Here is a 25,929-nt window from a genome sequence, read left to right as displayed (position 1 = left end):
CAGGCAGAATTCACCCTGTCTTGGGACAAGGGATGGCCTCTAACTTCTGCAGGTAAACAAACCCATGTCTTTTGAATCATCCTCTCCTTTAGGACCTCTAAACACAGCAGCTCTCATTGTGCTCCAAGATGTACTCAGCATCACTTGAGGATAGGATTTGCTCTGTTGACAGGAACTGAGAGGCACATCAAGGGACCTGGAAGAGATGGTCCTTTTGTCTGTTGGGCTGCAGGTTGGTAGGAAGAGCCACTGGCTGGCTCCTCACCACCAGCAGTGAGCAAACCAACCTGACCTCACAGGCACACTCACTCACTTATTAATTGGGAAAATAAATCACATGAAAAAGGGACATGAGCAGAAAGAAGCCTGCTGCACCAGAGGGGAAGCTCAGCTTGGCTAAGAGCCTTCACAGCAGCACATGGGGCTTTGAGCTGTGGAGGCCACAGAGGGTGAGCAGCAGGCAGTCTCCATGGGAGGCCACAGATACTTGTGCTATGCTTGGTCCACAAACTCTTTATCCTCATTGGACACACACAAAAAAAATTAAATATCTAACAGCTCCTGTCAATATTAATTCTCCCCCAAGTGGCTTGCTATTCACAGCAGGATAACTAAAGCAACACTCATTACTTTAATTAGTGAAGGAGACAAAAAAATACAACCAGAGCTTGCAAAACAGCCACTTTTACTTTATTTGAAATGCCTACCACGAGCCCATACTTCTGCCCATAAAATTTCTAAGTACTCTTCTGCATGTGCTGTCTACAGAGCACAATTTCTTTCTGCTGAGGAGAGTTGCACCACAGCAGAAAATGCACTTCTAAAATTTCTCAGGACAGATCTATCCAGAAAGATATTTTATAACTGGTACTATGAATCCCAATGCTACACCAAAGCAAGTGACACAGATGCGGTGTCTCCAAAGAGACCAAGATCCAGAAAGCCAACACGTTTCTTCAGCACCCTACTGTAGTGGTAGTTTATGCCTGGACTACAACTCCAAGCCATGGCTTAGCACACAGAAAACAGGCTTTCATAGACTTTTTCTTTTCAACCAGTCACTCGAAATCCCCTTGCCAGCAATGAAAATTGGTCACCTGCTTTACCCTGTTCTGTGATCGGTCTAGCTCTGAACAGGAAAGCAGGAGGCAGGCGTGGTGGATTACACAGTGAGACCCTGAGAGAGAGCACGTTTGTCTGAGCAAGGTTGTGCCACAGCAGTGGAAGACACAATTATGCTCATCATTTTTTAATTAGGAAATGACGTGTGATTTACAAGCCCTAGTGCAACGTGGTATTTGAACAGCGAGGAGTGACATTTCCAAACAGCATCACAGGAACCTTCTCTTCCCCTGCCCCATCCCCCCAGTCATTTAAGCAAGTCATTCAGACAAAGAGCAAAAGTCCTTTGTCTGGGTTTTAATCCAAACTAGTGGAGTCCTGTATGTGCTCTTTTCATTCTTTTTTTCCATCTTTTTCCAGCCTCTTTTTCTTTAATAAGACACAGTTTCTCCCCTGCAGTCAACAGTGACAATAGTGACTGTAGCTGTCTGAATTTCAGCATACATAACCAGAACCTGAGCTTCCCTTGCAAGAAAGTTCACCAAATCTGGGAGAGAATTATGCACTCAACAATCCAGCCATGTCAGAGACCTTGTCTGCTGAAGGGCTGTGGCTGGCATGGACCCACCGTCACCACTGGCAGCCTGATCCTGGAGCCTGCTCCTCAGCCATGTCCAGCATTCACTGCAGGTCAGAACCACATCCATTACTTGAGGTCAATATAGAGTGTATGAGTGGAAAAGCTCAGAGTAGTTGTGTGGAAGGAGCTTGCTCTCAGCACACAAAGCCTGGTGGCTCTGAGAAGGGGGATGTTTTGCTCACATCTCCTGCTGCTCCAGAATTCACAGGACTGCAGTTACACTCCTTATAGGCTGTATGATCACCTCGTACATCCTCCAACCACAGCTGCAGCAAGGAAATACACCTGCTCTCCCCAGATCTGGTGAAACTTTTTAAGTCTTCATCAACCAGGGAAAGCCAGGAAGAAGGTCATGGCATCTTTAGAAACCCATGGTGCCAACACCCAGCCAGGCTTTGGGGGTCACAGCCCAGTGGTGCACTCATCCCAGCTCAGAGGTTGTGCAGTGCACATTCAGCACTGCTGGTGGGTACTCTGAGAGCTGCCCAGAGCACACAGAACTAAAGCTATGGAAGGATAACTGTAAGGGATGTGGCTGTGACCTGCCACTTCACAGAGCTACAAAAGGAAATAACCCACATGCAGGCAAGGCCTAAGCATAATGCAGCATCTCCAGAGGAAACATCTGCTCACTGCTGCATAGGGGCAGAAGAGTTTTGAGAAACACAGTGAGAAAGAGTAATTGAAGACACCAAAATCACAGGTGAAAATCTCACTAGCAAGAACAGCATGGTCTCAAAAATAAGAGGGCTGAAATATTAATATTTCCCATTGCAATATTAATATTGCCCATTGCAATATTAACTGCAGGGAGGAATAGAGCAGGAGAAAGGTGGCAGACAGTACTTTAGACTCAGAGGCATGAGTCAAAGCATGATTTTAGATTTACAGTAGAGATGGTTTACCATCAGCAGCCACAAGCAGATAGAGCCAGCCTAGGCATCAACAGAGACATTCCAAATACAACACACCATTACACATAAAACCTCACCAGTCTGAACGGACTAGCAAGAGCTTGGCCAACAGTTTCAGGTGCAAGGCAATCATTCCCTTTGGCACAGTCCCTCCATGTGTAACAGTGATGTGTGAACACAAACCATGCTATCTTTGATTGCAACCTGAGCAATGCCCCAGGTCATCACAAAGCCTCAATGAATTTAACAAGCCCTGGAGCATTACTGGGAGAAGTGAGCACCAAAAGGGAAAATATCCAACAATCTATCTACTGAAAAAAAAAAACCAGTCTTTAAGATTGGAATTGCATTTTGGAATTGCATTTCTAGAAACTGTACTTTCAACATAGTCATCTGTTGTGTTTTTTTAAAAAGACATTTCTTACTGTTATGGCTTTATCAGAGCATTCGCACATGAAATAACTGCTAGGCCTTACATATTCAAAACCAGATTTTTTTTCTATCTACATCTTTCCATAATGATCAAAATATCCCACCTTGGGATTTGACATTATCTGGAGGATTACTTGGATAATCTCAATTAAATTACGCCTTCAAGACAATTAAAAAAAGCTGCCTGTGGACTGCAAGTGCTTAAATATCATTAAATGATGATACAGCAGTAAATTATGCCATCCTTGGAACTTGCAGCTCCCAGCCTCAGACTCAGAATTCAAATCTCTGTAATTTAAATCTTGCCTCTCTCTAAACTGAATAAAACATGACCTGTGTTTGTTTATATTCTCCATATTTCATTCATGGTAGCTCTCTTCCATGCAAGTCTCAAAGACAAGCTCTGAAATACAGAGGACAATCGTGAGATATTTGTGGCTTATCTTACACTGCTTTTAATTCACTTCACTGTTAATTTCATTACTAAAGAACTCCAGAACAACTCAGTATTTTCAGTATTTCTTCAGTTTTGTTGGGGTTTATGCATTATTCTACCTAATTCCAGGTATATTATTGAAATTGTTAATTTCAATAATCACAAGAGATTTGGCACAGTCCTATAATTCCCTTTTTCACAGAATCATTAAGATTGGAGGCCTTCAAGATCATCCAGTCCAACCCTCAATGCAGCACCATCATATTGGTGCCTAAACCATATTCCCAAGTGCCACGTGCAGATGCCTCTTGAACACTTCCAGACATGGTCAATGCACCATCCCCCTGAGCAACTTATTCCAATGCCTAAAGATTTTCAGAAAAAAATAAATTCTAATATCTAAACTGAACCTTCTCTGGTACAACTTGGGGCCATTTCTTCTTGTCAGTCACTTGAGACATGGCAGAAGAGACCAATCCCCACCTCACTTCAACCTCCCTTTCAGAGCTGGAGGGAGCAATGAGATCCTCACTAAGCTTACTCTTCTCCAGCCTAAACTGCTAAACAGCTCCCTCAGCTGCTCCTTGTAAGAGAAGTTTTCCAAACCCTTCACCAACTTCATTTCCTTTCTCTGGACCAGCTCCAGACATCAAAGTCCTTTTTGAAGTGAGGGACCCAGAACTAGACACAGCACTCAATGTGTGGCCTCACCAGTGCTGAACAATCTCTTCCCTAGTCCTGCTGGCCATGATTTTCCTGATCCAGGCTTTTCTTTTCTCTCCCACGGTGGTATCAGATGAGTTTTGCAAGGGAGTCATCTACTGGGGTGATGAAGAAGCAGGAAGAGCAGCAAGCCTCAGCAGCAAGAGAGCCAGGAAGAGTTCATGTCATGTAAATATGTTTCCTGTCCTATCTGAGCATGGCTTTGCAAAGGTAACACCACTAGTGGTGCAATGAAGCACTAAGTGAACACAGGTGGAAGGCTCCAAATAGGACAGGCACCAGGCAAGAGAACAAGAGAACACATCCCTTAAATCCTTCCCACATTTCCCAGCCAGAGGTGAGGGAAGAAGTCTCTTGCACAGCATTAGTGGGAGCTTTATTAGGAACATGAGTGAGTGTGGTCCAATTCCTTCAGCTGCCTCAGGGACTCAGGCTGGCACCTGATTTTGGTTGTTTAAATTAACCCCAGGCTCCAGAGTCCCTCGGGGCTGGGCTCATTCTGTCATTTCCCAGGTAAGAATGGATGAGCCCCATCCGGCTCGTAACTCACAAGAACTTCACAAGGCTTCCCTCAACATAAAAGACTTCTGCTTCCAGGTAGCCAAGCCACAAAATACACATTGCATGTCTTAGGAAGCCAAAGAACAGGGAAGAGTGGGACACCTGCTCCTGAAGCACTCAGTTGCTGGAGGCAGCTGAGCAAAGCCAGGCTCCCTTCAAGGATTCTGCAGCTTCAGCATCAGAAGCCCCTACTCTCCCCACCCATTCAGATCACTCACAAGCTGGCCACCCTCTCCCTCAAGTATGAATGCAATTCAGAGGTTCTCCCTGGCCCAGCAAACACCTGGCTGTGGAACATAAGAGGGAAAAAGCTTGACAGGTAAAGGACAGTTCCTGTGGAGCACATCACTTTAACCCCACCGTGAGAGCTGGCAGGTGACCAAGAGGGGGACACCTCATGCAAGGACCAGCTGCTCACTGCTGTGAGTCCAGCACTGCAAGCCTAGAGGAAATCTGGCTGGTAAGAGGACTGGATATTCTGGGATTTTAGTCCCAGGTTCTGGGACAGCTGCAGCTGAGGTTAGCCACTGGCTGCTTTATAGCAGGTGGATAAAACATGGGTGGTGGGGAGTCAGTCCTAGCCCCTTCTGCTGATTGCAAATGGCTTTTTCAGCAGGCTGAGCTAAACACAGGGGGTTTCCCCCTATAACAGGGCACTCAAGAGTTGCCAAGCAGCCATAGCAGAGCACATCCAGGTGCAGACTGTTCCTTCAATCTACGAGGGAAGCATGTTTGTTTTGCATGCAAGACAGGAGAGATGTGCTCCACTGGTTTTCACTCCCACCCTAGGGAAGGCTGTGCATCACCACTCTGTTTCTTCACAGATCTAATCATCTGCTTCATCTCTTCACCTTGCAAAAAGCTGCTGCAAGGAGCAGCCTGGTAATAAATTTGCTGCCTCTTACACTTCAGATCCTCAACACAGTCAGCAAACTTGTCTCCCTCCACAGATTAGGCTGCCCAGAACAATGTTTCCCAAACAGGCCAGGCTTGGCCTGGAATACTCTTTGGAAGATGCTATCCCACAGCCCCAGGCAAGCCTGAGCATCTCTGCAGACATGGAGCTTGCTAAGGAATGGTCCCCAGTTGCCCTGGATCTAGCTCTGGAGTGAGCTGCCCCAGAAAATAAGTCGAGTTTTGGAAGAGGGTGCATCTCAGGCAGTCTTTGTCCTCATCACTGGTCTTTTCAGCATAAGGAAAAAAATATTACAAGGTTCAGAGTTTTCCCTGCAAGAAGCTGTGAAATTCATCAGCAGCCAACAAACAGAGGGAATTCTCCATTTGAGGTCTTTTCAGGGAATGAGACTGTACAACACTGTTAGTGCAGGAAAGCATAGAAGGCACATTTTCTGGGGCTGCAGGCCACTGTTAGACTCCAGGAATGTTTATATGAAGGGTCTATTAAAGTTTCACATAAAGGGTCAATAACAATCAGAATACATAAATGTTTATACACATTAGCAAACATATAAGCTAACATATAAATTGCTTATGCCCATCCATAATACCTACTTTCATCTCATTTGTATTACATACATCCATGACGCTTATGAGGATCCATGGAACAAGTTAATCTGTGATACAGATTAGGCATGACCTAAATTTTAGTCTGCATCTCTCATGTGTTCTCTCAGGACAAAGATTTTATTCAGAGAGCTCTGGTTCCTATAGGTGGCCTCTGTGCCCACAGGGGCTGCTGCACAGCTCAGGTACCTGCCTGCATGGATGCAGACACAGCTTGAGCATCCACTCCATGCGAGTTCAGGGCTGCCTGCACCCACCTGGGCAGAGATGCTCCAACATCTCTTTCTTCTCCTTTCACCCATATTCCACAGACACAAGCATCAAACAAAACAAAAAGAAAAAAAAAACAAACAAACAAATGAAAAAAGACCCAATATGAACCTCACTGCTTGCACTCTTCATCTTGGCTGCCTTGATGCTACAGCGAGCACAGCATCAGGGCAAAGTGGGAGGGAGCATGTGCAAAGAGAGAGAGGGAAAACAGATCACACAAAGAGGAAATAAAAACTCAAACCAAAACGTGTAACAGACAAGAGCAGCAGCAAAAGATGCACATTCAGGAGACAGGCACTGATGAGGCTGCCATGTGAAGGGATGAGAGGAGCAGGTGTATGGCTTTGGGTTCAGCAAGCTCTGTGATGCTCTCATTCCCACCCAAACAGCCGCCCCACAACTGCCTTCTCTGTGCCTATCTGCCTTGGCTGAGACCAGCATGCAGCAGTTCCCAACCCAACAGGCAGCATTTAAAAACTCAGGGATAACCTGTGAGCCCAGGGAGGGCAGCTCTGACAGATGGGCAGGGCTGGATTTGGCTGCAGGGGCTGCAGCTCCTGCCCGCCGCTCGCATTAGTGTAAGCTGCCCTCCTCGGGTTCACCACTTCAGCAATCACATAATCCCTGGGATTTAGGCAGCAAACAGAGTGCCTGCTCAGCAAAGGTCTGGAAAAGGTTGTGTGAGGTACAAAAGAGGGAACCAGAGGACTGGCTTGACCCCGGTGTGATACAGGGTACCAGCAGCTGGGCAGCACTGAGATCCCATTTACAAAACCCACAAGCTTCAGATGCATCAGGGAGATGATGTGATTCCAGCTGTGTAAAGCTGGAATTCCTGGCACCAGACATAAATGCCAAAACAAGAGTTAATCCCTAAGATTGCCTGTGCCATTCATGAAAAGAAATGAGGCACCTTCCATCCCTCTGGAAGCTGTTGTCTGACACTGGCCAGATAAGCTGCCCCTTCCCCTTCATCAGCTCTAAGGGGTACTGGGTTTACCAGCCCAGATACAAATCTCTTTGTCATAAGCATAGAGACTTCAATGAAACTAATGCCAGGACTTTTCACACGTGGCACTTGCTTTTCATGCTACCACAGGCCTGCTCCATCCCAGCAGCTCATTGCCCAAGATGAATAAACTCTGACAGTGATATTTAGAAATATGCATCTTCTGCTTCATTTCAATGAAGTCTGAGGGCAGTGGCTTTATGTAATAATTAACAACTGTTTGGGAAAATTATTCATTAAGTTTTAAGGGCAACATTATTTGTCATACTTGTCCTAATTAAGATCAGCAAGCACCAAGGAAATGTGGCTGCCTTGTGGGAAATTACTCTTCTTGCAGACAGTACAGGAAGCCTCTTGAAAAGTGAAGACTTAGCAACAAGTGCCTGATTATGAGAAAGGCTGGATGCACACTGAAACCTCAGCTACCAACACATACCATGGTACTTCAGCACTGACCTGGTGCTCCCACACCTCAAATCCCATTTCAAGGCAGCAGCACCACAAGCAGAGCTAACAAAACCAAGCTTTAGCAACCTTCAGCTCTGTGAATGGAGCCACAGCCCTGCAACACAAGGCTAATAATATTTTTTGGACACATGGATCTGGATAACACAAATGACACGGTGATTCAGCTTAATTACAAACTTCCTGTTAGAAATATCAAGGTTCCTCCAATAGCACTGTCAATTGTTCTTCTGACTCATCCAGTTGTTCCTGTAACCTCACAAAACAAAACCTCTTTTGACCCTTAAGGTATAAATAATTAAAAAACCCATTATTTTGAAAGAGTACCTGGCAATCCATAGTTTCTGGAGCACCATAGTAACACACACAGAGAATTACAACATTCTGCTTAGGGACAGTGGCTTTTATTAGAACCTCCATTCCCTGAAAGACAGCTGTAAAACACCCATTCATCCCTCATTTGGAAGAGGCACATTAACTCCCCACACCTTCATGCTTCCAATAAGGTCAGATCATCACTAGTCAAGGGTGAATCAGAAGTCCACCCATTCCAGGCCAATCTTTCAAGGTCATTAGTTAAGAAAGTCCTGCTGATTTGACACACAGGCTTGAACCTTCCTGCAATTTAGTTCTAGCTTAAAGCACAGAGCTAGGGACCCAACAGGAAAAATTAAAGGGCATGACACCCATTTCCATCTCAAAGCCTGAGTCTTCCACATGAAAAGAGGACCCTCATACCCAGTTTCAGGGGGAAAATACATTCATGGTAAACAGAGACAATTCAACCCACAGCAAAACAATTCTGAGCCTCTCTACCTCAGCAGAACCTCCAGCACAAAGCAAGAAGCAGCCTCCTTACCAGAAAGCTCTACAGGCTCCCAAAGTAAGAATGGCTTTTTAAAAAAAAAAAAAAAGCCATGTTTTTAACTTACCTCTCAGGAGGTCTTGAACATGATTTGCAAAGCCTCAGGACCAAGTGGGCTCCCACAGCACACAACAGAGCATCACCCCAGGCTCCTGGGAGGCATTAAGGCAGCAGTCAGTTAATTAGGGTAGGGTTTGCAAGAGCCTCCCAGCCTTCCCTCACAGACAATACAGAGTGGCAGCATTCACTTCATCAAGGGCAGGATCAAGTTATTTGTGGCTCACAGTAGCCCACTTCTTCCTCCTCAGGTTTTTGTCTCTCTTTGGCATAAACAACTTGAAAAGCCTGTGCAGCTAATTCCCAAGTCCTACACAACTGTGAGACTTCCTTTCCAATCTCCCTTTGGTGAACTCTAAAATGACACACGGGGCATTAACAACCCCCATAATAAACCCTCACTACTATGACTTCAAGATCTATTTTTTCCATTAGTCTGTATTCTATTTAAGAACTTGATTTTGGGAGGCACAAAAGACCTGATTTTCAAAGATGCTGTGATTGAACAGGGAGGGGGGAACGGAGATGTACAACTCTTCTGAAAATCACATCTCACACCGTGAAACCAAACACTGAAAAACTACCAGCAAGAACTCTATTTTTAGCTATCCTGTATCACAGTAGTCACCATCCCCAAGCAAACTTTCTGGCAAATATTTAGAGTAAGTCTCACAACCCCATGCTTTGTCAACAGAGCTCAGTGATACCCATAGCAGCTGCAGGCACAGCACCTGCAGCACTGCAGACAGCATCGCTTCAGCCCGTTACCATGGCACTTCTGGTGGATTCTGCCTGTTTGCATGTAGAGGAGGCAAGAAAAACCTACTATGTTTTTAATATGTGATAAGCAGGGCACAACTAATCCCCAAATGAAATGGCTTTCAGGGCTCATCTAAGCCAGGCATTTGAATTTTCACACCAGGCATTTGTGGCATCTCTAAAGTGCACTTTGCTGTTGGAGAGCTTTTCCTGGATGGGTGTTGGTACAAGTCACAGTCAGAAGCAGATGCTGCTGTGCCCAGGGGTGGTGAGGCTGCAGCAGGAAGAGCTGAGGTTGGGCACCACACTGCAGCCAGCCCCATCCCCTGCCAACAGCCACATCCCAACACCTTGGGGCTGGCAGCACTATGAACACAGGTTCAATCCTCTAAGCCACCCAGGTAAACACCCCACAGGGAGCCCCTGCACTTGTGCAGTTCAGGAGATGTAACATCTCAGTTTACAGCACAGCCCATTTAAAATGAATTTTAGATGAACTACCAGCACAGCAATACATGTTTTTTTTTTTGCTGCAAGTCAGATGCACTCCCCCTTGTACCTGCTTTAAGTATCACCTGATGCTTTTGTTCAGCAGCAGAGGTTCAGGCCTAATAAACTCACCTTTAACCCCTCAACCTCAATTCACCATGTGATTGCACCCAAATAATTACTCTGGACTGACACTACCCTGAGCTGAGAACCAACCCCAATTAGAGGATCTGTAGGACAGAACAAAAAGCCCCTCTCTGCTCTCTTCTCACCCCATTAAATCCACCTTTCTGCTTGGACTGCTTTTATCTGCTGAAGGCTCCAAGGAGAGCCAGAGAGCCACGACCTTGATTCCTGAGGGAAGAAGTTAAGATTAACAGACATTAGAATCTCTTCCCACTGAGGGCACTTGGGGTGGCACTTGAAGTCCTTCTCTACAGGAGCTATACTGCTTGTTTGCTATGGCCCCAGCACCCCAAAAAGAGCACAGCACAGTCCAAATGGGCTCTCAGGGAGGTGAATAAAAGAGAGCACAAACAGAGGTCTGGCATTCACTAAAATACATGACACATCTGCAAGAAAACCACTCCTATCCTCTGCTGTTGTATTGCATGGTAAATTAGCACACACAATGCACTTCCATTTACAGAATCACAGGGTGGAAGAGACCTTCAAAATCATCGAGTCCAACCCATTCCCTGACACCCATTCAACTAAACCATGGCACTGAGTGCCACATCCAGTCTGGTTTTAAACACATCCAGGGATGGTGACTCCACCACCTCCCCAGGAAGACAATTCCAGTACTTTATCCCCCTTTGCGTGAAAAGCTTTTAATATCCTAATATCCAGCCTGTATTTCCCTTGGTGCAGCTGGAGACTGTGTCCTCTCATTCTATCAGTTACTACCTGGAGAAAGAGACCAACCCCCACCTGACTACAACCACCTTTCAGGGAGTTGCAGAGAGTGATCAGGTCACCCCTGAGTCCCCTTTTCTCCAGGCTGAAAACCCCCAGCTCCCTCAGTTGTTCCTCACAGGGCTTGTGTTCCCAGCCTCTCTCCAGCCTCATTGCCTCCTCTGGACACACTCAAGCATCTCAATGTCCTTCCCAAACTGAGGGCACAGAACTGGACACAGCACTCAAGGTGTGGCCTCACCAGTGCAGAGTACAGGGGGAGAATGACCTCCCTGCTCCTGCTGGCCACACTATTCCAGACACAGGCCAGGATGCCCTTGGCCTTCTTGGCCACCAGGCCACTTAGTCCCATGTCTGTGAGGTCATAAGAAAAACACCCATGCTGCAGAACAGGCAGCTCCCCCAAAACCCACAGCAGCCTGTACCCCATTGCTATGAAATCCTGAGCAGAGCAGGATTTGCACGTGTAGCCTCTCGCCCTGCACTCAGCAAAGCAGCCAGCTTTGTGGATGTGGATGTGGAGCCCATCCCATTCACACAGGGAGGGAGGAGAGCTCCTGCAGGCAGCTCTCCCCAGGTGTGACAGCCACCTGGCACTGCATAAACAGCCAGGGCTTGGCAGTGTCACCGAGCTGCTGGAGCAGCTGCTGCTTTCCTTACCAAGGAGCCCCCCTGGTGACAGCCACGTGTACTGCCTGAGACAGGGAACGTGTTTCAGCACAAATTACTGCACAACAGGACAGCTGAAAGAGAACGTGAGAGGGGGCAGAGCGGTGGGGTGTGAGCAGGCAGGAGGTCATGGGAACACCCATCTCTTCCCGGAGAGCTCCAGAGCCACCTGTGCCACCCCAAGGGGCACGGCAGCACCCTGCCCTGCTGCTCACCTCCACACAGCCTCTGAGACCGGCTGGGAGACCATTGGCTTTGGAAAGCCCTTTCCCAAAAGGCTTCTTCAAACAAAACTACTCCATCGTGGTGAACAATTTTCCCTAAGCCACACAAAATTCCTTCCCCTGGGGAGCCTGCAAAGCTACACTTGAGTGTATAGGCATATTTAAATGTTTCACAATCTGCTTTTGCATGTGTTATTTGGGGATAAAAGTGGTGAAATCACATCTGCTTCTTGAATATCTACACAGCAATATTTAACATTTCATTTGAAATATTTTTGCTTTAATTAATTTAAATGCAAGCGAGCCATCCAACTCTTCACATATAATCCCAGGGATTTAGCAGCAAATGCAGCATCACAGCTAAATAATGGAAAGGTGGAAAAATTAAAAACTTACCATAAAATTAGCCTATTTAGCATAGTAAATAGCTTTTCAATTTGACAAGGGATAACCATTTTATGAAAATGTGTATTCAAAATAATCCTGTTAGGTGGCCCAACATTTGCCAGTCTTAATCCACACACTGCAATAAACCCCGATCAGAATAAGTTTTCCAAAGTCTGTATATCTCTACATATTTATGGTACTATCAAGAGTAACTGCAGTAGTAATATCAATAGAATGAAATGCAATTTTCACAAGCAGTAATTGAAACAGCAAAGTTATTGCTAACCCTCCAATAAACCTAGTGTGTTCTGCCTAAAGTTATTACCAAATCCAATATACATTTAATATTTCAATTTCTTTTATGAGTGAATTACATTTAGTCCTCCTTATAGCTGACATTGCATTTAAGTGACACTGAAGAAATTTACAGCCAGAACAGACACTAAACACTTGCCCCAGCCAATATTTCCCCATCTTGAAATGTCCCTTTCTAAAACACTCCCTACCTCCAACCCTATTTCTTACCTTCACCCAACAGCTGCTCATTGCTCCACAGTTTCCCTGCCAAGCCACTGCTGCCTGCTGAATGTTAACTTTTAAAGCAAAGAAGTGCAGGGGTTTTGTTATTCCTTTTTTGAGGTTCACCTAGAAAATAAGTTCAAGAAGAGATAAATCATTCAATTAAATACCAAGAAGAGACAGAGATAAGGAAATTCAACTGTCAACATAATCTTTGCTACTTATAGAATCAGGATTAAACTAAAGCAGGTGGCCACTCATGACTGCTGCTTGTGTCCTAAATCAGAAGAATACATTTCAATGTCTCCCAGAGCAGAGATCCAGGGCTGGGAAGATGGAGATCCATTCTGAAGCACTTCAACATACTCACTGCAAACTCCTGGATCACATCAAACCAAAATCATTACAGGAAGTGCTAGAGCCACCACAAAAAACACTGCTGAAGCCAAATGCTTCATCTTGGTTTTGAATCATATCACGGCTTTCCTGCTTGAGTATTTGGGAGATAAATGCTGACAAAATATTTTCATTTTAATGAGGCAACATCTACCAGAGAGAAGCAGGGAAGCTTTGGCCAACACCAGTGAGAAAGCAGACTCCCTGCAGTCCCTGGCAGCAGAGCAGCCCACAAGGCTGCAGAAGGATGCTGGAAAACAGCAACACAAGGCTGGTGTTTGCTGCTGCCTGCCTCGGATCCACTCGAGCTCACAAATGCCTCTGAGTCAGAGCACTGGGAACACCTTGGGGAGCACCTGGGAGCTGCATTCTGACTGAAAGGACAAACAAGGTATGCAGCTCCCTACCTAAGAGAAGGATAGGAAAAACACCTGGCAATGTGGCTAAAGGTATCAGAAACTACCATCAAAATGTGAAATTAAAAGCTGTGTAAGCGCTGTGTAAGTGCTCATCTGCCAAAGATGCAGATGAGCATGAAGTAGGAATGTGGAATGAACAGAAATGCACTGTCCTTCCCTGGTGCTGCACCTTTGGAGCCAGGAATCCAGAGATGCCCCTTCTCCAGAAATATATGCAGGATATACTTAGATTGCAAGAACTGATTTGCCTGAATATTAGTCCTTCTGCAAATCAATACCTGCAGGCATCTTTCTCTGGGGCCAAGTACCTCAGTCTTCATGACTGGCTTCATTACCCCACAATTTGTTTGGATGGCATTAAGTCTTAGCTACCTGACAATCCATTTACTTGATCCTTGTTAAAATGAAAATCTAGCAAAATATTGAACTCAACTCTCTGCTAGACCCAATCCAGGGCATGCAAGAATGACCCAAGCCATCCCTGATTATATCAGCAGCACTTTGTTACAGAAGTAGCAGCACCCCCGACTCCAAAAAGAACAGAAATACAGCTCAGTTTTTAAGGTTTTTTGCAAGCTCAACACTCAAGATTTGGACACCTAAGAACTGCAAATTCTCTCCTACTTTCAGCTAAGTCCTACAGTAATTAGAAAATGTAAATTACTTACCAGTGACAGGTAGCAGAAACCGGCCTGGGATATTTTTTCCCCAGTCTGCATCTCAGAAGCACTTGAGTTTATCCAGCCCTGGACTCTTCACACTTAGGCCAAGAGAAAAACCTCAACACGTGTTCAGCATCAGGGAAATGCTCCCAAGTGCTGTAGGGACAAAGTGGTATCACTTGTGGCACAAACTACATACTGCAAAATAAACAGGAGAAAAGCAGAAGTAATTTGGTTATTTGAGAGAATTGAAAGAACATTTCACTAAGGTATTTTTCTCTAGATATTTGAAGTTTAAGAAAACAAAAATACTAACAGCTGGTATTCCTTCTTCACCCAATTCAGAGTCCCACACCTATCTCTAAGAGCAGTACAACTACCATTTATCTGCTGATTAATGATCTCAGATCTCATCACTGGGGGCTGAGATATTCTCTAAAGGGATTTTCCCCTCATTTCTCTGCAGGCACAGGAAGCCTCAACATTATCATTATTTCAAAAATCCATTGGGCATAACTTGAAATGTAAAACCAGTGTCTGACACATATTAGACATTTTTCCTATTAGCTGCATCTTTCACCATTAATGTAAGGATTGTTTTACCACAGAAACCAAGACAGTCTATGTGGCTTATAGGATCTCAGTCCCAAGGGATGAATTCCTAATAAAAAACTAGCTGTCCATCAGCAAACAGGACATGAGTCTTAACTCTGCAGCTCTTAAACCTGTCCTGATGAAAGCATTTATTTCTTATAGTACATTTTGCAGAAAAAGAGGAGCCAAAGCTCCAAGAGGTAATCAACAGCTTAAGATAAGGCAGGCTGTGAAAAATAGGCTTGGAATAAGACAACTCCCTTCACTCCCTGCTTCTGCCAGGAAAAGTTTCTGATTGAGAAATGGTGTGGAGGAAGTGGTTACCCCTTCAGGGATCACCCCAGACTGTTAATGTGCCTTCAGACTCACAGGCTGACTGTGCCCTGCTGCAGCACAAGCAGCTGCAATTGTTCTCTGACCTCTTCTGGGCACAAATTCCTGTAATCACCCTCGGAAATTTGAGAAATCAGGGGATTTTCTGCTTGTTACACTCTGATGTTGCAGTTACTTCCTGAGGACAAGGCTGACATTAGGGTGCTTCTTATCATTGTCAATCACTGCCAAGATTTCAATGTTTGACATGTAATGTGAAGTGAAAATGTGTCAAATAAGGAGTTATGGAAGCTTTCTTACCTGAGCCCGTGTTTGGCTTTTTTAACAAATTCCAGTAAAAAATGTAACACGAAGAACCATGCTTGAGGTTACTCTTCTCCCATTTTATCTACAGCTATTAAAAGCCATTAATTTTAACAGCAATAAAGAAACACAGGGGGTAGCTAGGGATCAGTTATGCATAAATTTACCACTGACATTACAGCATTGCTGCTGCATCATCAAACCCATCCAGTTTTACTTATCCCTCAGTATTTTTTCCTCTACTAGCCTAATCACTTTCCATTTTTCTGTGGCAATTGCAGACAGCCATTCTGATGCACTCACAAAGAAAAACATCTGCACTTTCATCACTTCAAATTTCTCCAGCTTCTTTCAACTCCACTTCAAAATATATTCCAAAAGGCCATTTCAATTTTCATTGAAATTTATTTGAGGGAGTATTAGTTATTTTTTAAGGAAATAAAAAGACTTATCTCCTCAATTCTTAAGAGGATCAAGTGTCAAATTGGAAAGTAATCCGTTTTCAGTAAACAAGTGTTTCATCAAGACTCGGACATAATCTGTTCAAACTAAGCAACAGCAAGACATTTCAACCTTTTGAGAACAGAGAATTAAAATAGGTGGGATCATTTCAGATGCACAGCTTTTCTCCAGACTGTACAGGAAAAACTGACTTGCATTGCAGCAGGTACATATACCAAACCTAAGGCATTCAAACATCAGCAGCATGAGTAAGATTACCAGCAGCCACAGCAAGCCTTGCTCTCCTTCTGAATGACTTCTAATTCTTATCTAATCCATCTCTAATGGGTGCACAACTACAGTATCTATTACCCCCTAAGAGCAATGCTTGGCTAAAAGGAATGTTCTTCCTACTTCCCATTATAACTGATTACTTGGCCATCATATCAGTTCCTAGCAATCCTATATTATGTTGAAAATAGTTGCAGTTCCTATTTCCCAGGATTGCAGATAGCAGATGAAATCTTTCTGCCCTAATTGTTTGCATATTGATCCTTGGCACGTACCAAGAATCAAATGGGAAGAGATGGCTGTAATACAGGTAGACCCTACTCATAGATCAGAGGTTTTACCCTTTTTCTACATCATCTAAGTACATAAATTAACAGATTTGAATATAAATTGAATGCTGCTAAATCATACTCAGGTCCAAACTAATCTCAGTATTTTATCACTGTCTCCTTTGTGCTCTAAACAATATAGCCTTAACATTCTGACTTCTGATACTTTTATCACTTAATTTGATCAAAGCTTTGACTGCTGAGAGAAGCCAAAAAAAAGCACTAAGCCAAATTTGCTGAGAAGGAAATGCTGCTATTTAGGCAGAAACAAGCATTAAATTTCAATGCTTCAAAATAATGTGTCTGGCTGTCCAATTTAGCACATCCCTATTCCAGCTCCTAATACATTATTCTCAGGCCACTGCAATCTCTGACCTGTTAGCAGCATCAGTGCTGCAAGGCCATTATTAGAGCTGTCAGTTAACAATCCTCCATCTTCAACTCCAGACTTGGGAGGTTTTTTAAATTATTTATTGGGGTTTTCTCCCTAGGATTGCCTTGTGCATCCTGCCAGCTTCAGACTCAGGGGAAGAGCAGTCACACAGCACTGCCCTCAGTGCAATCAAGAGCAAAGCCCAGCAAGCCACTTCATTTTACACCAAGGCAGCACTCTCAAAGAAGCACCACGAATACTGTGCTTTCAAAGAGGGAGCACTTGAGCAACAAGAAGCAAACTCCCTCCAGTTTCTTTCCTGTGAAGGAAAAGGTTTTCAGTTTTATAAAAGCCTATTCACTTCAACTCTGCTTGAGGAAAGAAAGGCTTGCAGAACATCCCTTGCTGAATATTAGACTAAATAATGGATAAACTCCTTCTGTAAGGCAAGGCAGTAGCCATTTTCAGGCTATCCCACTGTCATCTCATCTCACTGCAGATCATTTCCAGGAACTCTGAGACCAGAAGGATTCCTTTTAGACCACACACATTAGTTATTTTTACTCATTTTTACTACTCTGTTTAGTGTGGAATAACCATGGTGCAGTGTATACATTTTCACTACTGTTAAGTATTAAAACCAAGACTTAACTGGCATGATGAAAAGCTCAGAATACTGCACCAGCCTTATTTAGCTGAATTTACCCTGAAACATCTGTTTAGTGCAGTCAGTCTGAAAGTCAGAGCTAAGCACAACCATTTCACTTGATATCTATAAACCACATGACTAAGCAGCTATTTCCTGAAGACCCTGCATTTCCTCAGAAAAGCTGCAATTCAAAAGGAAATCAGCACACAGCTTTGCCCATTGGAACACTGAAGCCAGTACAACACTGAGTCCAACCAGCTCTTTATTACATGAAATACTGTTCCCAGGTATTAAAGAAAAAGCAATCAAGTCCACCAGTCAGCTACATCTTATTTTTCAGTACCCAGAATATCCCATTTAGTTCTTCACCTTTCATCCCAAGTTTCTTCCTGTTCTTTGATATATTTCAAGATGTATAGTTTAATTCACAGCACCATTTTTAAATTACATACCCAGAAAGAAGCACAAGTCATAAAAGGGTTAGGCTGCAAAAGATTTTGACATGCATTTTACTATTGCTGAATATTACAAGACAGTTGTTTATTTTAAACATTAAAGTGCCAGGTTTATGTACAAACTATTACAATAGTTAAAATGGTAAACTTAAAACCTGCTAAAAAAGCAGTGAGGTCATCATGTAGTTGCCTCCAGAGTTTTCTAGACTATTCAACAAATTTACAACAGGAATTTTTTAACTGCTTCCCTGTTTATGGTGAGAACAGCAGAAGCCAGGGGTCAGTGCCCACAACCTCCCACCTTGCAGAAAGAAGTACCTGTATCTTCCATGGAGTGGAATAGCATGTGCTATAAGATACACCTGAGCATCCTGTGCATTAATACCATTGGTAAAATCTAATTAAAAGGGGTTTTACTGCTGGAGCTACACCAGCCTTCTAAAGTACACCAGTATCACCACACTTTACAAGAGTGGGACTTCAGTACAGCAAATCAGGTCACAGTGACTCAGCACACACTGAGTGCTCCCCTGTGGAAAGCAGAGCAGGATGCACATGAATGCACGTGGTCCCAGGTCACTCAGAACTCTGCATCCAGGGTGAAAGAGTTGTCTGTGGGCTTGGACATGACTCCCATCCTCTGATATTCACCTACTCGCTTCTCAAAGAAATTGGTCTTGCCTTCCAGAGAGATGTTTTCCATGAAGTCAAAAGGATTCTCTACTTTGTATATCTGAAAGACACAGGCAATTCTGTAGTCACCACAGGTGCTCACATTTTCACTGTGCAAGAGCTTTAGAGATCAGCTGGAAGGAGCCATCAGCAGCCTTACTATGTAGTGAACAAAAACTCTGCCCCAAGCCTTCTTTACTCTATTTGTTCCTGTCTTATTTTAGCTGCAGTAAAGCAGCTAAAGAAGCACAGCTACTAAGACAGCTTTTTCCACAGCATCCTTTTGCTCTTTGTTCTGTGAGTCTCCAGACAGAATGCAGCAGAACTGCTAAATTATTTTACAAGTTAAAACAATGTTGCTGTAGCCAACTCAGGATTTGTATTTCTGGAGGAAATTAACATTGCCTTTTCCCCATGAAACATTCAGTGTATTAGAGCCTCACCTTGTTAAATCCCAGTTCCAACATAAGCCGGTCTGCCACAAACTCTATGTACTGTTTCATTAAAGTGCAGTTCATGCCAATCAGTTTCACAGGCAGTGCCTCCGTCAAGAATTCCTGCAGGTAACAAGCATTTTATGAACAGACACTGCATTCAGTCTATCATCTAGGTTAGTTTTATGCCCAACAGCTCCCCAGCTTTGTTTGATTGCAATGGAGCTGCTAAACAAGAGGCAGACAGTTACCTGTTCTATGAGAACAGCATTCATGATGATTTCCCTTACTCTCTCCTCTGATGGTTTGTGTATCAAGTGCTTGAACATGAGGCAGGCAAAATCACAGTGCAAACCCTGGAAAAAAAGTTCCAGAAAATTATTTCAGGAAAACTGATTTAAGAGAGCAGAGTAAGTGGTATCACCTTTGCCAGGTTATTCTTTCCTACAGACAACTTTTTGCCTCACCAGAAGGCATCACAAGCAAGTCCTGCCAGTGTGAGGCACAGCAGCTGTGAGCATTGGTGAGAACCCTCCAACACTTCAGAGGAAGTAAAATGCTAACTTCATTCATATGCTTCAGCAAGATCCACAATGACACATGTTTACACACTTTAGTGAGCTTTATAGCCTGCCTGTTTCTAAATATACTCCTGTTTTACAATACAGGCTCCAATTGAGTGTCATTACTTTGAACTACTGTGGCACATTACCATCTTAACTGCTAGAATTTGACTCATACCTCATCTCTACTGATGAGTTCATTAGAAAAAGTGAGTCCAGGCATTAATCCTCTTTTCTTCAGCCAAAAAATTGATGCAAAAGAGCCAGAAAAGAAGATTCCTTCCACAGCTGCAAAGGCCACAACACGTTCACCTGTTGAGAGAAGATTGATGGTAGTACCATACAGAAAACAGGATTGATACACAAAAGTTGCAAACTGCATCATCCTGCAAAGCAAATGAAGTTGGTTTTGCCTAAGTGTATCATGGGCTGTGTTTAGAAATTATTGAAGATTTCTGATCATTTAACAAAACAAACATGAGAGGAAATAGGAACTAATCAGAGTAGCTCCTAAGTAGCTGAAGCCAAGGCTCCTTCCCCTTGGGTCAACCCTCAATATTATTCTTTTTCAGATGGCTCATAAAAGAAGCAGTCATTTTTGGCAGCTGATTTCTGCTCATCTTTGGCCATGAAAGATGTTTCAATACTAGTGAAATAATGATTTGTACCATCTCACCTTTGAGGCAAGACAGGAGGAATCACCAAGGCAGAGGAGCTACAGTCCCCAGCCAGACATGTCTACTGGCTATAGATGGCCATGACATGTCCTGACATGTGGCAGCAATTTACAGTTTGATCATGTAATCAGGCATATGATTGCCACATGACCTTATTATTCATCATGTCAGCAACTGTACAAAGATCTCCTGTCAGTAGTAGCTCATTTGAAAATGAAAATTGTTTTCTTCACATTCAGAATTATACCAGTGTCTTATATTGGAGAGCATGTACTCTCTCTGACACCAACAATCCCTGTTAACTGTGAAGTCTGGAGAACTGGTGATTCCTCCATCTTTAGGAGAGGAATTTCACTTTGTTTCCAATAGATGTACTCACCATATGTTGCTTTCTTGTCCCCAATCCAGCACATGGCCCAATCTGCCTTCTTTTTAACACATGGCAACGTTTCAATAGCATTGAAAAGAAATTCCCTGAGGAAGATAAAACTCATAAGGATAAGACATCAGCACAACCAGCAAAATGAGGATTCACTGCCATAAACAGTATTGATCACTTAAACATGCTCTGCACCTTCATCCTGGTAACTGTCTTTCTCCCTCTTAACTGGCACCAATGTAGCTCTATTTGTTCCAAGCAACTCCTTTTTCCCTCACATACCCATCACATCAGCACCAGCTCTCCTGAACTGCCATTACAGCATAAAGGGGAGAACTGTTTCACCAAGTGTTCTTGGACAAGGCTGTCCAAACTAGAGATTAACCAGGATCCACTTGACAGTATGAAGGCATCAGACCTCTCACATAGGTATGACACAGCAAGCTTTTTAAGTAGCAGTAAAACTCACTTAAAACTGAATATACTCCCTTTGACTGCTCCACCCTTCACATTGTCTAATTTCTTTATTTCAGTTCGGAGTGATTCCAGTTTCACTCTTAATGTAAGCAAGGTCTTACACCTCAGATGAAAAATGATATTGTGAAGTAAAGCTGCTCTTAAACAGCAGTGGCTTTTTATATAAGCCTAATTTACATCCTAAAATTAGCCTGAAAGTCAGAGAACAATTGACATGCATTAGCTAAATTCTGAATATTTACTGAGTTCTGAACTTTTCATCATCAAGCAATACAAACCTCTCCTTTGAATCCTTAATGTAGGTGTCAATGAGAAGACTGTACATTTCTGAATGTATATTTTCCATGGCAATCTGGAAGCCATAGAAACAGCGAGCTTCTGTGATTTGTACTTCTTGACTGAACCGCTCCACCTAGAGGAAATAAATAAGCATTTGCAAAAGTGTTTGTGATTTGCATGTTAGATGCATTAATACTGTATGGACCAGTTATGGGTCAGCCAACAAAATCTTTGGATTAGTTCCAGATATGTGGATTACTAACAGCAATATACAAAGCAGCAACCCCTCAGAATTTCAAGTCAGAAGGTATTCTTTGGTCCCATGGGAAATGGGACAACGTTTTAGTTTGACTTATCCCCCATTAGAAAGAGCACAGAGCATAGAAGCAGAACAAGGGCTGTGAAACAGCCAAATGCTGCTGCAGGGCAGCACTCAGTGCCCAGTGGGGATGGGCAAACTTGGAGATTACAAACACAACCCCAGTTCGGTAATTGACACAGGACAGCCCCATGTGTTCTTAATGCTGTAGCACTCCATGATCCAGCAAACCAGCTGGAGCAGCCAGCAAACATCCTGAACATGTGAATTACCTTGTTATCTACCCAAACTGATATTTCTGTGGGGACTTGCTACACACTCACCAAGTTCTCGTTGACAATGCCATCACTGGCAGCAAAGAAGGCGAGGACATGAGAAATGAAGTACTTCTCCTCAGGCTTCAGGGACTCCCAGTGCTGGAGGTCTTTTGAAAGGTCCACCTAAAACATTACAGGATAATTAAGGAAGGGGTGCTCCGGCGGAAGACCCTGCCCAGGGCAGCGGCAGAAGGGGCCGTGGCCGCGCACCCCGCACCTCCTCCGCCGTCCAGAAGGAGGCCTCGGCCTTCTTGTACATCTGCCAGATGTCGTGGTACTGGATGGGAAAGATGACGAACCGGCGGGGGTTCTCCCGCAGCAGCGGCTCCTCCTCCTCCACGCCCCGCGGCACCTGGAATGGCGGGAGAGCGGCTCGGGGCGGGGCCGGGCTGCGGAGGGACACTGAGGGCGGCAGCTCGGACGGAAAGACCCCTCCGAGGGAGAGGGGCTGGGCGGGGGGGGGGGAGAGATTCCCCTAAAGAGAAGGGCCCGGGAGGGTGGAGACCCCCGCTGAGGGAGAGGGGCTGGGGCGCAATGCCCGGCTGGGGAGAGGGTGCAATGCCCGGCTGGAGAGAGGGGCTGGGGCGGGGGTGCAATGCCCGGCTGGAGAGAGGGGCTGGGGCAGGGGTGCAATGCCCGGCTGGAGAGAGGGGCTGGGGCAGGGGTGCAATGCCCGGCTGGAGAGAGGGGCTGGGGCAGGGGTGCAATGCCCGGCTGGAGAGAGGGGCTGGGGCGGGACCAGCGGGCTCGGACAAGGGCAGCAAGGAGAGACCACCGATGGGGAGAGGAGTGGAACTGGGGTTCAGGAGCCTCTGGGAAACAGGACAAGGGCGGGCGCGGTGCCCGGGGGTCCTACACTCACCGGATTGCTGTCACCCTCCTGGAAGATCTTGCGGGCCGCCTTGCTGGCCAGCACACGGGCGCTGCTGAGCGTGGGGGGCTGCGGGGAGAAAGGGGCAGGGTGAGCGCGATGCGGCGCTGCCAGGTAGGGGGGTGGGAGGGCGAGCGGGCGGGCGCTCACCGTGTTCTCCTTGTTACTCAGCGCCAAGCCTTTCATGGGCGACAGACTCTTCATAGGAGACTGGTTCTTCTTGGGCGACACCTGGGGCTGGTCGTGGCGGGCGGCGAGCGGGGCGCGGGCGGACAGCATGGCTGAGAGTGCGGCGGCGGCGGGAGGAACGGCGGCGGCGGGATGGGCGGCAGGAAATGGAAAAGCCCCGCGCTGGTCTTTATATGCCCTTCGAAGTTGGCGCCAGAACGGCCGGCTGGCCACTCACAGCCCTCGCCACGCCCACCTCCGCCCGCCCCCGCGCTCCCATTGGCTGGTGCCGCGGGTGGGGCCCCGCCTCCCATTGTGGTGGCGGCGGCGGGAGGAAGGGCCCCGCCCTTCACTTTGGCGCCAACGGCGCGCGGGCAAGGCGGGAGAGCGCGCGCGGTCCCGCAGGGAGAGCTCCGAGTGCGGGACCTGCGCCTCGCCCTGCCTGAGAAAGGTTCGGCTGCGATGGAGGAGTCCACCACTCGTGTCTGGGTACGAAAACTTAACCTGGGCTTGGGGTGCAGAGCTGGAAATGGCACTTAGCCTTGCTTTCCCCTTTTCTGGTCCCCTCCTACCTACCCATTCATTTTCGCTTTGAACACTGATGCCTGAATTTGGATAGAAATTCTACATTCCTGCATTTGGAGACAGAAATTGGCTTCCTGGAGAAACTGAATCCGTGTGCCACCCGGTTTCATGTGTTTTAAATAAATAGTATAAGAAAAAGGGGAACACAAGTACGAAGAAGAGGTGAATATTCATAATTTCTGAAAGCCAGCATTTATTTTTTATTAATTAAATTGCAATATTGTTTTCCTCATCCAATTCCACAAGGGATCTGCTTCTGTCAGCTAAAATGTGTTCCCTGAAGCAGTTTCAATGAAACCAAGAGCTCCATGAGACTTGGAGGCCCCTCAGTCACACGGGGATGCAGAATGGCCTGGACTGGTGTCTGTCACCTGAGCGTGTTCCCAGGGACAAAGAGTTACATGGCTCAGCACTGTGCTGTGCTTGGCTGGAGAAGAGGCAGGCAGAGCAGGAGTACAGCAGAACTATATAATGGTACTATGTTAAATTTACTGCTGTGGGTTGGGAAGAAAAACAAAAGTACTCCCCTCCAGCATCACCTCTGACACTGTAAATTCAAATAGATTATTCATTTTAGCAGGTCACAGTCAGTCACAAATACATCTCTATCCCAGGAGAGTGAGCACCACAGAAGCTGGGGCCAAAATCCTGGACAGGCACAAACACACTCCTGCTCCGTTCCAGGAAGTTGGTCCTAGAGGCAGGAGTACCAGGCATCTCCCAAAAGGCTTACAAGTGTCCCTGCTATCTCCTGCCACCTCTACAGCTGCTGGGAGAGTTGGCAGAGAGCTGGAGCAGCATCCTCCCCATCCCACCCAAACTCATTTACCCTCATTTACCAATAAAGAACCTCCAAGCCACCACAAGCCCTGGGCCACGGGCTGTCACAAGGCCACAGCTGTGCTATCTCTGCAGTCCAGCTCCTGTTCTCAGAAGCCCGTGGCAGGGCACCAAAGCCTTGTCCTGAGCACAATGGCTCTGCAAGGAGAAAAAAGCACCAGGGAGAGCACAGAGAGGGTCTGTGAGAAAGCATGTTGCAACTCTGTGCTGCTGGAGCTGCCACAAAATGGTGTTTAGAAATGAGTGCCCATGGTGAATGTCTCTGTTACAGCAGTTTAACCCAGCTGCATTGTTCCTCCCTTCACCAACATCCTTCTCCGGGATGCAGCTGCATTCTGGGAGCAGCATCTTCACAGCAGCTCTTTGGCACAGCTGGGTTGAAGGCAGTAGGCTGCTGCCCTGCTCTGAAGTGCTCAGCATCAGGGATGACAGGGATAGTGACCAGGGATGTCAGCTAGCTCCTGCCCTCTCTTTGGGTGTGTGAAAGAATGCCCTGCCTTTATGGCTTCTGGCCACTAGTTCTCAGTACTGTGTGCTTAAAACAAACAGCCCCAGACTTGTATTAGTTTCTCACCTCCTTTGCTGGCAGGAATTCAGACACTCAGGTGGAAGTAAGAGCAGCCTGGGGTGTCTGGGTGAGGCAGGTGTGGGCTGTTGTGTAAGCACCCTGTTTGCTTGAGATGCCCCCAGGCCCCCACGCTGGGTCCCAGCACCCAGCTCCACCCAGGCCCTGACATTCCCATCAGCTGCACATGGAGCTCAGCCTCTGGCCCAGCCACTGCTGTTGTGGTACCCTCAATGCCAGCATGGCAAAGCCCTGACCCCCCCAGGCACAGCCTACAGCCCCCATGGGACCTACAGGTTCCATGTCCCCAGCTCCTGTCTGCTTCCTCAGGCTGGCTATTGCTGGGGCTCTGAGCCCACTGACCCACTGGTAATGCTCAGGGCAGGGCTGTCCTTGCTCACAGGATTGCTTTTCTTCCATTTTAACACAGATTGCCTACAGAACAGATAGACAGTGACTCCAGCTTGCTGACTGCCTCCCACACTGCAGCAACCGGTCTGATGAAAGTCAGAGAAGAGAACTGACTCATCACTAGCTGAGGACTCAGCATTTGCTGATGGTTTTCTCCTGATTTGTTTGCATGGTCTCATCCAGCCACATGCATCCATGCCA

The 25,929-nt window shown here is 45.7% G+C and overlaps 1 protein-coding gene and 1 long non-coding RNA gene across 2 annotated transcripts in view; both read right to left on the bottom strand.

Moving 5' to 3' along the window:
- Positions 1-9,443, bottom strand: part of LOC143693535 (uncharacterized) — a 104,083-nt gene extending 94,640 nt beyond the window's left edge. Inside the window, exon 1 of the long non-coding RNA XR_013181296.1 lies at positions 8,972-9,443. This is a non-coding gene — a long non-coding RNA (uncharacterized LOC143693535). The remainder of the gene's footprint in view (positions 1-8,971) is intronic.
- An 8,522-nt stretch (positions 9,444-17,965) lies between these two features.
- RRM2 (ribonucleotide reductase regulatory subunit M2) lies at positions 17,966-23,552 on the bottom strand. Its single transcript, XM_054629889.2, has 10 exons — positions 23,310-23,552; positions 23,151-23,228; positions 22,506-22,640; positions 22,295-22,411; positions 21,652-21,785; positions 20,897-20,991; positions 20,019-20,152; positions 19,529-19,633; positions 19,287-19,400; positions 17,966-18,904 (listed from the first exon to the last, which is right to left on the bottom strand). The coding sequence occupies exons 1-10, from the start codon at positions 23,436-23,438 to the stop codon at positions 18,752-18,754; spliced, it is 1,194 nt and encodes a 397-aa protein (XP_054485864.1). The 5' UTR covers positions 23,439-23,552; the 3' UTR covers positions 17,966-18,751.
- Positions 23,553-25,929: the final 2,377 nt, after the last annotated feature.

The sequence above is a fragment of the Agelaius phoeniceus genome, chromosome 3 (assembly GCF_051311805.1).
Source record: "Agelaius phoeniceus isolate bAgePho1 chromosome 3, bAgePho1.hap1, whole genome shotgun sequence".
NCBI lineage: Eukaryota > Metazoa > Chordata > Aves > Passeriformes > Icteridae > Agelaius > Agelaius phoeniceus.
The sequence above is the reverse complement of the archived record's forward strand: the minus strand, read 5'-3'. Positions and strand labels throughout refer to the sequence as shown.